General features: G+C 45.0%; 1 protein-coding gene across 2 annotated transcripts in view; it reads left to right on the top strand.

Annotated features, from left to right (window-relative positions):
- LOC128694011 (alpha-(1,6)-fucosyltransferase) overlaps positions 1–14,502 on the top strand; it is a 68,090-nt gene that overhangs the window by 14,235 nt on the left and 39,353 nt on the right. For both annotated transcript variants that reach the window (XM_070090885.1, XM_070090886.1), the window contains one exon: positions 12,535–12,783. In XM_070090885.1, the coding sequence (XP_069946986.1) occupies positions 12,535–12,783 (249 nt within the window). The remainder of the gene's footprint in view (positions 1–12,534; positions 12,784–14,502) is intronic.

The following is a 14,502-nucleotide window of genomic DNA, read 5'->3' as shown; positions in this document are numbered from 1 at the left end:
TGCATACAATACATGTCAGTGACACTGGTCTGTAGTTTAGTGCTTCATGTCTGTCTCCTTTTTTAAAGATTGGGACTACATTTGCTGTCTTCCATGCCTCAGGCAATCTCCCTTTTTCGATAGATGTATTGAACATTGTTGTTACGGGTACACATAGCGCCTCTGCTCCCTCTCTCAGGACCCATGGAGAGATGTTAAGTGGCCCCATTGCCTTTGAGGTATCTAGCTCACTCAGAAGCCTCTTCACTTCTTCCTCGGTTGTGTGTACCGTGTCCAGCACCTGGTGATGTGCCACACCTCTCCGTCCCTCTGGAGCCCCTTCTGTCTCCTCTGTGAACACTTCTTTGAATCTCTTGTTGAGTTCCTCACATACTTCACGGTCATTTCTTGTTGTCTCTCCTCCTTCCTTCCTTAGCCTGATTACCTGGTCCTTGACTGTTGTTTTCCTCCTGATGTGGCTGTATAACAGCTTCGGATCAGATTTGGCTTTCGCTGCTATGTCGTTTTCATATTGTCGTTGGGCCTCCCTTCTTATCTGTGCATATTCGTTTCTGGCTCTACGACTGCTCTCCTTGTTCTCCTTTGCCTTCTATATTTCTTCCATTCCTTAGCACACTTGGTTTTTGCCTCCTTGCACCTTTGGGTGAACCATGGGCTCATCCTGGCTTTTTCATTATTCCTGTTTCCCTTGGGTACAAACCTCTCTTCAGCCTCCTTGCACATTGTTGCTACATATTCCATCATCTCATTAACTGGCTTCCCTGCCAGTTCTCTGTCCCACTGAACCTCATTCAGGAAGTTCCTCATTCCCGTGTAGTCCCCTTTCCTGTAGTTTGGTTTCATTTGTCCTGGCCTTCCTGCTTCCCCTCCACTTGTAGCTCTACTGTGTATTCGAAGCTCAAAACCACATAATCGCTGGCCCCAAGGGGTCTTTCATATGTGATGTCCTCAATATCTGCACTGCTCAATGTGAATACTAAGTCCAGTCTTGCTGGCTCATCCTCTCCTCTCTCTCTTGTAGTGTCCCTTACGTGTTGGTACATGAAGTTTTCCAGTACCACCTCCATCATCTTAGCCCTTCATGTATCTTTGCCCCCATATGGCTCCAAGTTCTCCCAATCGATCTCCTTGTGGTTAAAGTCGCCCATGATCAGGGGCTTTGCCCTGCATGCATGAGCTCTTCTGGCCACTGAAGCCAGTGTGTCAACCATCGCTCTATTGCTCTCGTTATACTCATGCCCTGGTCTCCTGCTGTTCTGTGGTGGGTTATACATCACTGCAATTACCACCTTGGGACCTCCAGAGTGAAGCGTTCCCGCTATGTAATCACTTTCTTCTCCGCTGTCTCCTCTCTCCAGCTCATCAAAATTCCATCGGTGTTTGATCAGCAGTGCCACTCCTCCACCCCCCCCCTGTTCCTTCTGTCTTTCCTCAGGATCTGGTATCCCGTTGTAAAGATGGCATCTGTTATCATACCTGTAAGCTTGGTTTCTGTGAGTGCTATGATGTCCAGTGATGTCTCTTTGACTCTTTCGTGCCACTCCTCTCACTTGTTTGTTATTCCATCAGCGTTTGTGTACCATACCTTCAGTTTCCTTTCCAATACTGTGGTTTGGGGGGCCTCTGGGGGTGGGAGACCTGGTAGCATACTGTGGGATTCTATGATTGGGGGTTGGGTGGAAGCTGTGGGTATGGATTGTAGTTTGTGTTGGGATGGTGTGATAGGTTGTGGGGTTCTGAGGATAGTTGTGTGTGCGCTTGCCCTTGCTTCTCTGTTCTGCTCTGACTGACCTCTGCTGGTTCCATCCTTGTTTCCTTTCCTATCTCCTTTCGCTTTTTTGTCCTCTCCCTCCGCTGCTGTCTCTCTGTTTGTGTTCTGTCTCTGTCTAGGAACACCTTCTTGTACTCTTCCGAGTTTTTCAACCTTGGTTTCTCTTGGAGGATCCTGTTCCTCACTGTTTCTGTCCTGAGAATCACCTTGATCGGTCGGTTTCTCCCCTACACATACCCCCCTATTCTCTGAAAATTTACAATCTCGTCCATGTCTTCTCCCCCTATTTGCGTGATGATTTTCCCAATCTCCTTTCTTTCTTCCTGCCGTCTTTCAGTGTGTTTTTCCCTCTCTCTCCCGAAGCCCATGGATAAACACTGATTTTGTCCTTTCCTCCTCCCATTGCCTCTCCCTCTGTGACTCTGGTTCCTGTCTGTATATGGTCATTTTCTCCCTTGATTTTTTCCAGTGGCTCTTGGTAGCATGGTTGTGCCTCAGCATTCGACTTATCTCCCTCTCTATCTGCACCCAGCTGCTCTTTCCTTTTACTCCCTGGCCCTTCTTTGCAGGCTGATATGGCCTTAGCATAATTCATATCTCCTTCCTTCCTGTTCATCCTCTAAGCTTCATATGCTGTGTCTTCTCTGGTCACTGCCCCTGAGACTTGTTTCAGCATGTTTACCTCAAACTCTAGGACCCTTACCCTGTCTACTGCAGTTTCGACTTGTGCCTCCCATTTCTTCGTCTCCTTCTCCAACCTCTTTTCCCATTTCGCAGAGAGCTCTTTCTTCATTTTTTCAGAAAGCTCTCCTAATTTTCCCTCCCATTCTTGCTCCATCCTTTTCCACTGCTCCTCCATCCATTCCTCCCTACCAATACCATTGTCATCTGATCCCTGATTCCTACGAGTCCCAAGCATTTTTTTTATATAGTAAAGGAAAGAGAGAGAAAGAGAGAAAGAGAGAGAGAGAGAGAGGAAAGGTAGAAGGAGAGAGAGGGGGAAAGTGAAAAGGAAAAGGGGGAGAGAGTGAGAGAAAGAGAGAAGGAGAGAAGGGAAAGATAGGAGGAGAGAGGGGAAGAGAGAGAGAGAAGTAGAGAGAGAGGAAGGGAGAGAAAGAGTAAGAGAGAGAGAAAGGAAGAGATAGAAAGAGTAAGAGAGAGAGAGAGAGAAGAATAGAGAGAAAAAGAGAAGAATAGAGAGAGAGAGGAAGAGGGGAAAAGAGACAAAGAGATGGAGAGAGAAGGAAGGGTTAGAGGGTCAATTCACATAAAGGTGTGAAATCCTGTATATGTGTGTTAGTTACCATTTTGTCCTAGGCACATGTCGATTAGACACTAGGCCTGTTGTACGTGTGAGTATCTGTGTGTGTGTGAGTGTGAGTGTGAGTGTGAGTGTGTGTGTGTGTGTGTATGGTGAGGGTGGCATGTGTGTGTCTGTGTGTGTGTTTGTGTCTGCGTGTGTGTGTGTGTATGTATGTGTGTGTGTGTGTGTGTGTGTGTGTGTGTGTGTATGTGTATGTGTGTATGTGTGTGTGTGTGTGTGTGTGTGTGTGTGCTACAGCTATTCAAGTGCCTAACAGCAGATCCTGTTCTCACCTAGTGTGTGTGTATGTGTGTGTGTATGTGTGCGTTTATGTAAGCAATCCTTATTTCCCTCGTATGTACTACATATGTTTTGCATATGTACTCTATATCTTGGTTTCCACTGTACTGTCTTGTGTGCCTAAAATTACGTAAATTCACATAAAGGTGTGAAATCCTGTATATGTGTGTGTGTGTGTATGTGTGTATGTGTGTGTGTGTGTGTGTGTGTGTGTGTGTGTGTGTGTGTGTGTGTGTGTGTGTGTGTGTGTGTGTGTGTGTGTGTGAGTGCTTGTGCTTGCCTGTGTGGCCCTGTCCTCACCTCCCCCGCCCCAAAGGAGCAAGAACTCATCCGTCACACCTGGACATCACAAACTGGTTTAATTCCGTCATGAACCAGTGAGGAGGTTCACGCTTACTCTCACCATCCTCTCATATTCGCCAAGTTCGTCAACCCCACCAGCCACAACCATCACATATCATTTTGGCAGCGGATTATTTTTACACCTTACCTACCTACCCGTGGTGGACTATTCTCAGCTTACCACTTACCTGTGTGATGAATGGTTTGAAAAACCGACAAGTTGAAGATTGAGGCACTTATGCAACATATGGGAATCTTTATTCAGGAAACGTTTCACCACACAGTGGCTTCATCAGCCCAATACAAAGTAGAAAGGCGTAAGGAGAGGAGGAGTTTGAGGTAATCAGTCCCTCAGCCTGGAGTCGATGTGTTCAGTCCATCAATCTTGTAGAATGTAAGACACATATGCAACAGTTAGGTATCTTTATTTCGAAACGTTTCGAAATAAAGATACCTAACTGTTGCATATGTGTCTTACCTAACAACCTGTCGGTATTTTATACCATTTTAATGTTCACTCTGTCGGACACTGCAACACAACGGTATCTTGGTACAGAACTGAAATCAACTTGGACAATTTCTACTAGTGAGAATGGCTGGATTTGAGAGGGACCTGACCTCCCAACGACTACATTCTTACCTCTACTAGTGGCCTACATCTCACCTCCTGGCGGTATATAAGGCTCCATCCTGTCACTTCTACTCCATATTGTTTCAGACTGAGGGACTGACCACCTCAAAACTTCAAGGGTGATGGACTAATTACATCGTCTTCAAGTTTCTTCTGCTTCTATCAACTTTTCTGTACTCGACTGAAGAAGCCTATTGTGTTGGCGAAACGTTTCGAAATAAAAATACCTAATTGTTGCATATGTGTCTTACCTAACACATCTATCGAGGAACAAAACACCTGGGCCACGGTAGATAGCATATCCAAGATCCCTAACGCCTCATCTATGCTAAAGATCCCATTCTCATACATTTCCATGACTGCCCAAGCTCTCTGACGGTCTGGCCATCTCATATTACCACATACACCTAAGTCATATAGAACCAGAATGTTTCACACACGTCTCCCACTGCTGGACCAGCTACTCCCACTGCTGGACTGCCCCATCAAGGATAAGAAGTTTTGCTCAAAATGTGGGAATGATGGACACGAATTCAGATCCTGCACCGTCACTACGGCTCCAACATGTCTTACCCTTGCAGCTAAGTGCCCACTCAGGAAAGAAATCATATCGAAGAAAACTAAAGAATATCTGAAGAACAACAATCCCAATTTACTGACTTACGCAGCAATAACCAAACTACAAACCAACACCACCAAGATTCTACAATCCACTTTACAGACACCTTCACCCCGCAACTCCCTCTCTCCACTTCCCGACGGTGCTCCAAGTGCTGTACTGCACGGTGTATGCACATTGCACACCTTGCAAATGCAGCAAACCCCAGCACTTTCCTCACCACTATTCACGAACTGTTCTGTCTGAACAACATGCCTGCCTTCAATTTCCTGGACTCCACACCTTCAGCCGACATCCTCAAGATCCTTCCCAATGCCGTGAACTTTACTGCACCTGCAGACATGTCTCCTGCCCAAGCAACTGGCCCTATAACTTCTATAACCACTTCCACCGCCGACAACAATGATCATGCTGCCTCAACCACCGTTTCCCACCTCTCCCAACCTGCTGTTACACCACCATTACACTCTCCACTGCTTCTGTCGACCCTCAGTCACCTGCTAACGCCATTGTAGACACGCCAAATGAATTTATTTCAGAAGACGATAGTGACGACTCCAGTACACCCTCATAGGGAAACCTTACCCTCTACACTTCTCCATGGAATGCTGACACCATGACATGCACTGAGCTCTACAAAGGCCTTAGTGTAGTTTTAAAAATAGGTTAGATAAATACATGAGTGGGTGCGGGTGGGTGTGAGTTGGACCTGACTAGCTTGTGCTACTATGTCAGATGCCGTGCTCCTTCCTTAAGTGACTGTGACCTGACCTAACTAACTAGGTTAGAGCATTGACTTAAATAACAAAAAAAGGCACAATACCGTGACTGGAACGATACACAAATAACCCGCACATAAAAGAGAGAAGCTTACGACGACGTTTCGGGTCCGACTTGGACCATTTACAAAGTCACACTAACAGTTAGTGTGACTGTGTAAATGGTCCAAGCCGGACCGAAACGTCGTCGTAAGCTTCTCTCTTTTATGTGCGGGTTATTTGTGTAGCATTGGCTTAAGCCTGTGGGAGACTTGAACCTGCCTCGCATGGGCCATTAGGCCTGCTGCAGTGTTCCGTCTTATGTTCTTATGCTCCTAGTGCTGAAACAGTCAAGTACGCCTGCAGATCACCTCTTCACACTCACCCAAGTTCTCGAGTTCATCAAGTCTCTACGTTTCACATTCAGTAAGAAGACTAAACTATGACACCTGTCCAGAAGCAGCTTCAAAAAGTTTGAAAATGGTTCCACTGTAAACCTGTCTCCTCAATTACTCCTATAACTCCCACCTGTGTGCTGCCCACTGATATTTCTACCTACCCTCTCCTGCGACCTAGAAATTGCCAGCCTCCCAAGATTCAACACCTCAACTACCACGAGACGGATGCATACACAGTTTGCTCTTCCTGTTTTCTCCAAGTCCACCCCAGAAGGGCCTAGCAGCTGGGTTAAGCCCTGGTTCTTTTTTTTTTAGACACTCCTCTCCCACGCTATTCTTCGACTATCCCGTCTTCCCAGTTCACCCTACATGGGGTCCTATCTAAACTCTCTTGATCTTGGGTCAGCCAACCAATGACCCGGCAGCTCCACCCGCCCCCCACCTGGGTTGCCGCTTCCCTCAACCTCACTGTTTGTGCCTGCATCAATACTACCCCAAGTCACTCCTCCCCGCTCCTACCCTCCATCCCTTCCTCTCTTGCACTACGTGTGTACTCACCTATTTGTGGTTGCAGGGTCGATTCATAGCTCCTGGCCCCGCCTCTTTACTGATCGCTACTAAGTCCTCTCTCTCCCTGTTCCATGAGCTTTATCAAACTTCGTCTTGAAACAAAGTATGGTTCCTGCCTCAACTACGTCAGTTTCTAGGCTATTCCACTTCATGACTACTCTATGACTGAAGAAATACTTTCTAGCATCCCTTTGACTCATAGGAGCCTTCAACTTCCAATTGTGACCCCTTGTTTCTGTGTCCCATCTCTGGAACATCCTGTCTTTGTCCACCTTGTCTATTCCACGCAGTATTTTACATGTCGTTATCATGTCTCCCCTGACCCTCCTGTCCTCCAGTGTCGTCAGGCCGATTTCCCTTAACCTTTCTTAGCTCTAGGACTAGTTTTGTTGCAAACCTTTGCACTTTCTTTAATTTCTTGACATGCTTGACAAGGTGTGGATTCCAAACTGGTGCTGCATACTCCAATATGGGCCTGACGTATATGGTGTACAGAGTCGAACGATTCCTTACTGAGGTATTGGAACGTTATTCTTAGGTTTACCAGATGCCCGTATGCTGCAGCAGTTATCTGGTTGATGTGCGCCTCAGGAGATGTGCTCGGTGTTATACTCACCCCAAGATCTTTTTCCTGAAGTGAGGTTTGCAGTCTGGCCACCTAGACTATATTCTGTCTGCGGTCTTCTTTGCCCTTCCTCGATCTTCATGACTTTGTATTTGGCGGGGTTAAATTCAAGGAGCCAGTTGCTGGACCACCCTTGTAGCCTGTGCAGGTCTCTTTGTAGTCCTGCCTGAGCCTCGACCGATTTAATTCTTCTCATTCACTTCACATCATCTGCAAACAGGGACACTTCTGAGCTTATCCCATCCGTCATGTCATTTACATACACCAAAAAGAGCACAGATCCTACAATTGACCCCTGTGGAACCCCGCTCGTCAAAGGTGCCCACTCTGACACCACGTCACGTACCATGACTCGTTGTTGCCTTCCTGTCAGATATTCTCTGATCCATTGCAGTGTCTTTCCTGTTATGCATGCCACTATCATGCCGGAACATTTCGGGCAGAGGTTCTCTGAGTGTTTGTACATGATTATAATGTCTCTTCTGGTTATTATAACTTCTTCTGTCGTCTGGTAGTTTCATGGGCCGTTCTTCATATGAAATTCAGTCAGCTTATCTCTGAATTTCTAAACTTTATCTAATTTCATGACATGGTTTATTAGGTGTCGGATGCAGGCTGGTCCTTAAATATTTGGTGATGAATGACTGAAATTCCTGAAAGCCGTTTTTAGGTTTGCGCACGCGCACACACACACACACACACACACGCACGCACACACACACACACACACACACACACACACACACACACACACACACACACACACACACACACATACACACACACATAGAGCTGCAAGTGGAGAGAATAACAGGAGTTGAATGGGAAAAGCCTGACTATAAAAGAGGGGACTACATAGGGTTGAAGAACTTCCTGCGGGAGGTTCAGTGGGACAGAGAACTGGCAGGAAAGCCAGTAAATGAAATGATGGAATATGTAGCAACAAAATGCAAGGAGGCAGTGGAAAGGTTCATTCCCAAGGGCAACAGTAACAACGGGAAGACCAGATCAAGTCCCTGGTTCACCCGACGGTGTAAGGAGGCAAAAACAAAGTGCAATAGAGAATGGAAAAAGCACAGAAGGCAGAGAACACACGAAAATAGGGAGACCAGTCGCAGAGCCAGGAATGAGTACGCACAGGTAAGGAGGGAGGCCCAGCGACAGTATGAAAATGACATAGCATCGAGAATCAAGACTGACCCGAAACTATTGTATAGCCCCATCAGGAGGAAGACAACAGTCAAAGACCAGGTGATCAGATTAAGGACAGAAGGTGGAGAACTCACAAGAAATGATCAGGAGGTATGTGAGGAGCTGAACAGGAGATTTAAGGAAGTTTTCACAGTAGAGACAGGAAGGGCTGTGGGAAGACAGCACAGAAGGGAACATCAAGAGGGAATATACCAACAAGTGTTGGATGACATACGAACAACTGAGGAGGAGGTGAAGAAGCTCCTAAGTGACCTTGACACCTCAAAGGCGATGGGACCAGACAACATCTCCCCATGGGTCCTTAGAGAAGGAGCAGAGATGCTGTGCATGCCTCTAACCACAATCTTCAACACATCCCTTGAAACTGGGCAACTACCTGAGAAATGGAAGACAGCTAATGTAGTCCCCATATTTAAGAAAGGAAACAGAAACGAGGCGCTAAACTACAGACCTGTGTCTCTGACATGTATTGTGTGCAAAGTCATGGAGAAGATTATCAGGAGGAGAGTGGTCAAACACCTGGAAAGGAACAAGATTATAAATGAAAACCAGCATGGGTTCATGGAAGGCAAATCTTGTATCACAAACCTCCTGGAGTTTTATGACAAGGTAACAGAAGTAAGACACGAGAGAGAGGGGTGGGTAGATTGCGTTTTCCTAGACTGCAGGAAGTCCTTTGACACAGTTCCCCACAAGAGATTAGTGCAGAAGCTGGAGGATCAGGCGCATGTAACAGGGAAGGCACTGCAATGGATCAGAGATTACCTGACAGGGAGGCAGCAACGAGTCATGGTACGTGAAGAGGTACCACAGTGGGCGCCTGTGACGAGCGGGGTCCCACAGGGGTCAGTTCTAGGACCAGTGCTATTTTTGATATATGTGAACGACATGATGGAAGGAATAGACTCTGAAGTGTCCCTATTCGCAGATGATGTGAAGTTGATGTGAAGAATTAAATCGGATGAGGATGAGGCAGGACTGCAAAGAGACCTGGACAGGCTGGACATGTGGTCCAGTAACTGGCTTCTCGAATTCAATCCAGCCAAATGCAAAGTCATGAAGATTGGGGAGGGGCAAAGAAGATCGCAGACAGAGTATAGGCTAGGTGGACAAAGACTACAGACCTCACTCAGGGAGAAAGACCTTGGGGTGACCATAACACCGAACACATCACCGGAGGCACACATCAACCAAATAACTGCTGCAGCATACGGGCGCCTGGCAAACCTGAGAATAGCGTTCCGATACCTTAATAAGGAATCGTTCAAGACACTGTACACTGTGTACGTTAGGCCCATACTGGAGTATGCAGCACCAGTCTGGAACCCACACCTGGTCAAGCACGTCAAGAAGTTAGAGAAAGTACAAAGGTTTGCAACAAGGCTAGTCCCAGAGCTCAGGGGAATGTCGTACGAGGAAAGGTTGAGGGAGATCGGACTGACGACACTGGAGGACAGAAGGGTCAGGGGAGACATGATAACGACATACAAGATACTGCGGGGAATAGACAAGGTGGACAGAGATTGGATGTTCCAGAGAGGGGACACAGGGACAAGGGGCCACAACTGGAAGCTGAAGACTCAGACGAGTCACAGGGACGTTAGGAAGTATTTCTTTAGTCATAGAGTTGTCAGGAAGTGGAATAGCCTAGCAAGCGAAGTAGTGGAGGCAGGAACCATACATAGTTTTAAGAAGAGGTATGACAAAGCTCAGGAAGCAGAGAGAGAGAGGACCTAGTAGCGATCAGTGAAGAGGTGGGGCCAGGAGCAGAGTCTCGACCCCTGCAACCACAATTAGGTGAGTACTATTAGGTGAGTACACACACACAGTATAACACCAGGCACATCTCCTGAAGCGCACATCAACCAAATAACTGCTGCAGCATATGGGCGCCTAGCAAACCTCAGAACAGCATTCCGACATCTTAATAAGGAATCGTTCAGGACCCTGTACACCGTGTACGTTAGGCCCATATTAGAGTATGCGGCATCAGTTTGGAACCCACACCTAGCCAAGCACGTAAAGAAACTAGAGAAAGTGCAAAGGTTTGCAACAAGACTAGTCCCAGAGCTAAGAGGTATGTCCTACGAGGAGAGGTTAAGGGAAATCAACCTGACGACACTGGAGGACAGGAGAGATAGGGGGAACATGATAACGACATACAAAATACTGAGAGGAATTGACAAGGTGGACAAAGACAGGATGTTCCAGAGATTGGACACAGTAACAAGGGGACACAGTTGGAAGTTGAAGACACAGATGAATCACAGGGATGTTAGGAAGTATTTCTTCAGCCACAGAGTAGTCAGTAAGTGGAATAGTTTGGGAAGCGATGTAGTGGAGGCAGGATCCATACATAGCTTTAAGCAGAGGTATGATAAAGCTCACGGTTCAGGGAGAGTGACCTAGTAGCGATCAGTGAAGAGGCGGGGCCAGGAGCTCGGACTCGACCCCCGCAACCTCAACTAGGTGAGTACAACTAGGTGAGTACACACACACAGGACTAGTGTCTAATCGACGTGCCTAGGACAAAATGGTAACTAAAACACACACACACACACACACACACACACACACACACACACACACACACACACACACACGAGCTATGGATCGACCCCTGCAACCACAATTAGGTGAGTACACACAAACACACACACTCCAGGTGACCTCGAAGTCACTTACTGTCTGCACATGTACTTTGCCCCAGGCCCAGACTCGTGAACTCAATAATCATCAAGAATCCCAAGAAACCCTTATCACGTGCCTTAAATAATCTATGGAGAAAAAGCCACAACACTAGAATCATCCCACACTCAGTAAAATCCACTGATAGTGCCCCATTCCATAAACGTGGTAGTATAGAAATGGCAAAACAGAAAAATAGCCCTGACATACTTTGTTTTCAAAATATTTGAAAAGTGTATAAGAAGCAAGATTGTCATTCACATGGAATCGCAGCAATTGCACAACCCAGGTCAACATGAACTCAGAACAGGTTGCTCCTACTTTTTTGCGATTGCTGGACCATTATAACTTGGTTTTGGATGCAACTGAAGACAAGGAAAACGCAGATTTTGAATACACAGACTTTGCAAAAGCTTTTGATAAGTGCGACCACAGGGTAATTGCAAACAAAATGCGTGCGAAAGCAATGACTGGAAAGGTGGGAAGATGGATATTTAACTTCTCTACAAACAGAACTCGAAGACTAAAAGTAAACAGAGTGAAATGAGGCTCTGCTACAGTGAAAAGTTGTCTCCCCCAAGTCATGGTACTCACCCCACTTATCTTCCTCATTCTCGTTTCTGACATATAGAAGGGCATAAATCACAACACTGTATCTTCCTCTGCAGATGTTACTAGAATTCGTACGAAAGTGGAAAATGTATAGAAAACTTTTACGGCTTGTATAAACTCAATCAAGTACCTAAATTCTCGGAAGCGCTTAAAGTCCCTGGAATTATATTCCTCAGAACATAGGTGAGAAAGATGCATCGTAATCTACACCTGGAAGATACTTGAGGGATTGGTCCAAACCTGCACACCAAAATAACTACACATGAACATAAGACGTATATCTCCAATAAAAAGCAGTGATTAGCATACTGAGAACTCAGTAAGTGTTAAGGCGCCACGGCTCTTCAACACCATCTCTTCTTGCATAACGAGATTATCAACAAACCCCTAGATGTCTTCAAGGGAGATCTTGACAGATTTCTCATAATAGCTAATGATCAGCCAGGCTATGATGCATTCATTGGATTGCTGGCGGGGGGCACCAACTGCTTGATGGATGAGGCTAGGAATCAGGAGGCCTGGTCTGGAACCGGGGCGCGAATGTGCTGACCTCCGGAAGCGACTCGAGGTAATCTCTAGATAGGACCAGGAGTCAGGACTCGACCCCCTACTATCCATCTGTGAGTACAAATTGGTAAGTGCACAGACAATATTTAAGTACACACATATATCAGCTAATTTATAATTTGGTTTCCTCTTGTCAAGGTTTTCCACACGAACGGGTATTCAAGAAGCTGACAGCAGAGATGTTGCTAGTATCAAGTTACCATGTGCTGGATCTCACGACTTTAATGTGTCTGGTGACTCTGAGGTGACGCGACGGTTGGTAGAGACAAACTTGAGGGACGCCTGGTTCTTCTTCTCCGACCATATGAAAGATCTACAGTCCAGGAAGCAGAGTATGAGCAAGTCTGATTTTCAAGCCGTCATGAAGGAAGGCGCCGAACGCATCAAGTAATTTGTGTGTAATTTACTTAATTAGGTATCTCCAGAGAGGGGATACCTAGAGTAGCTGTAGGAATTGCTTTTCTTCCTCCTTGTTTAAGAACATAAGAACATATGAAAGAAGGAACACTGCAACAGGCCTACTGGCCTACTGTACTCGGGAGTTTGTTCCACTCATCCACAACTCTATTACCAAACCAGTGCTTTCCTATATCCTTCCTGAATCTGAATTTTTCCAATTTAAAGCCATTGCTGCGAGTCCTGTCTATATTAGATATTTTTAGCACGTTATTTACATCCCCTTTTTAGTTCCTATTTTCCATTTATACACCTTGATCATATCTCCCCTAATTCTACGCCTTTCTAGAGAGTGCAGATTCAGGGACCTCAGTCTGTCGTTATAGGGAAGATTTCTGATACATGGGATCAACTTTGTCATCCTCCTTTGTATGTTTTCCAGAGCATTTATATCCATTCTGTAATACGGTGACCAAAACTGTGCAGTATAATCGAAATGAGGCCTAACCAAAGACATATAAAGTTGAAGAACAACCTGAGGACTTCTATTATTTACACTTCTTGCTATGAAGCCAAGGATTCTGTTAGAATTATTGCGAACATTAATGCACTGTTGTCTTGGTTTTAGATTACTGCTAACCATAACTAGTAAATCCTTTTCGCAATCCGTAATACTAAGATCTACATTATTTAGTTTCCGTGCGATAACTTGAGAATGCCACTTCTGGTCAGCTTCAAACTTTTTATAATGGCGTATATTACTCAGAAGACTCGAATTATTATTCTGTTTTGTAATTACTAATTATATAAATAAGTGTTCAACAGTTCGGAAAAGGGGAAAATTATTTACAAAAATTATCTCTCAGTCCACAGAAGGATTGGAACCTGCACACTCCTCATCAAAGTACGCAGTACTTTATCTACTCAGCCAGACTGGGGTCCGGCTGTGTGGATAAAGTACTACGTACATTGATGCAGGGTTTGTGCGAGTTTGAATCCTGCTGTGGACTGAGAAATGATGTTTGTATATAAATGAATGTGTAGAATTTTTCATGCGGTAAGTTAACGATGCCTCACTGGATCAGGTTGCAGCTTTCAGATAATACAGTATGTAGGCGTCACTCTGCTAGTTTTATTTTAAATTAAGAATAAGTCAGAAAACATTTTGGACATTTTGTTATGGATAAGTGTCGGTCCCAGAACTATCCATACTATGTCTTAAGTGTTTGCTCAAGCGTCCTTAACTGCAACTTGTTTGTGTTATGTACCAAATTTTCACTTCATTTTTAAAAAACTTTTCATTTTTGTGCAATAACTTGAGAAAGTCTCTTCTGATAAGTATATAATTGGGAAATACTCTATGATAGACGTGAAATTTTCAGTGATGGTATACCTTGTTTTCAGGAGGGTTTCGAATGGGGTTTTGAGCTGTGTAGGAGTTTATTTAAGAATTTTAAAGAAATTGCAAAATTACTTTCCTTGTAATAACTTCACCAGCACACTTGTAATCTCCTTCAATTTTTCATTGTTGATATATCTTACCTAGAGAATGGTTCGGACTTCTATTGGAATATGAAGGCTCAGTTTGTTTATTTTTATTTTAACCCATAAACTGTGTTTGGCTTGAAGTTATGCCACTTACTCTCATGCCGATATATATATATATATAAATATATATATATATATATATATATATATATATATATATAT

Source organism: Cherax quadricarinatus, chromosome 33, assembly GCF_038502225.1.
Source record: "Cherax quadricarinatus isolate ZL_2023a chromosome 33, ASM3850222v1, whole genome shotgun sequence".
Classification (NCBI taxonomy): Eukaryota; Metazoa; Arthropoda; class Malacostraca; order Decapoda; family Parastacidae; genus Cherax; species Cherax quadricarinatus.
This window is presented reverse-complemented; position numbering and strand designations above follow the sequence as displayed.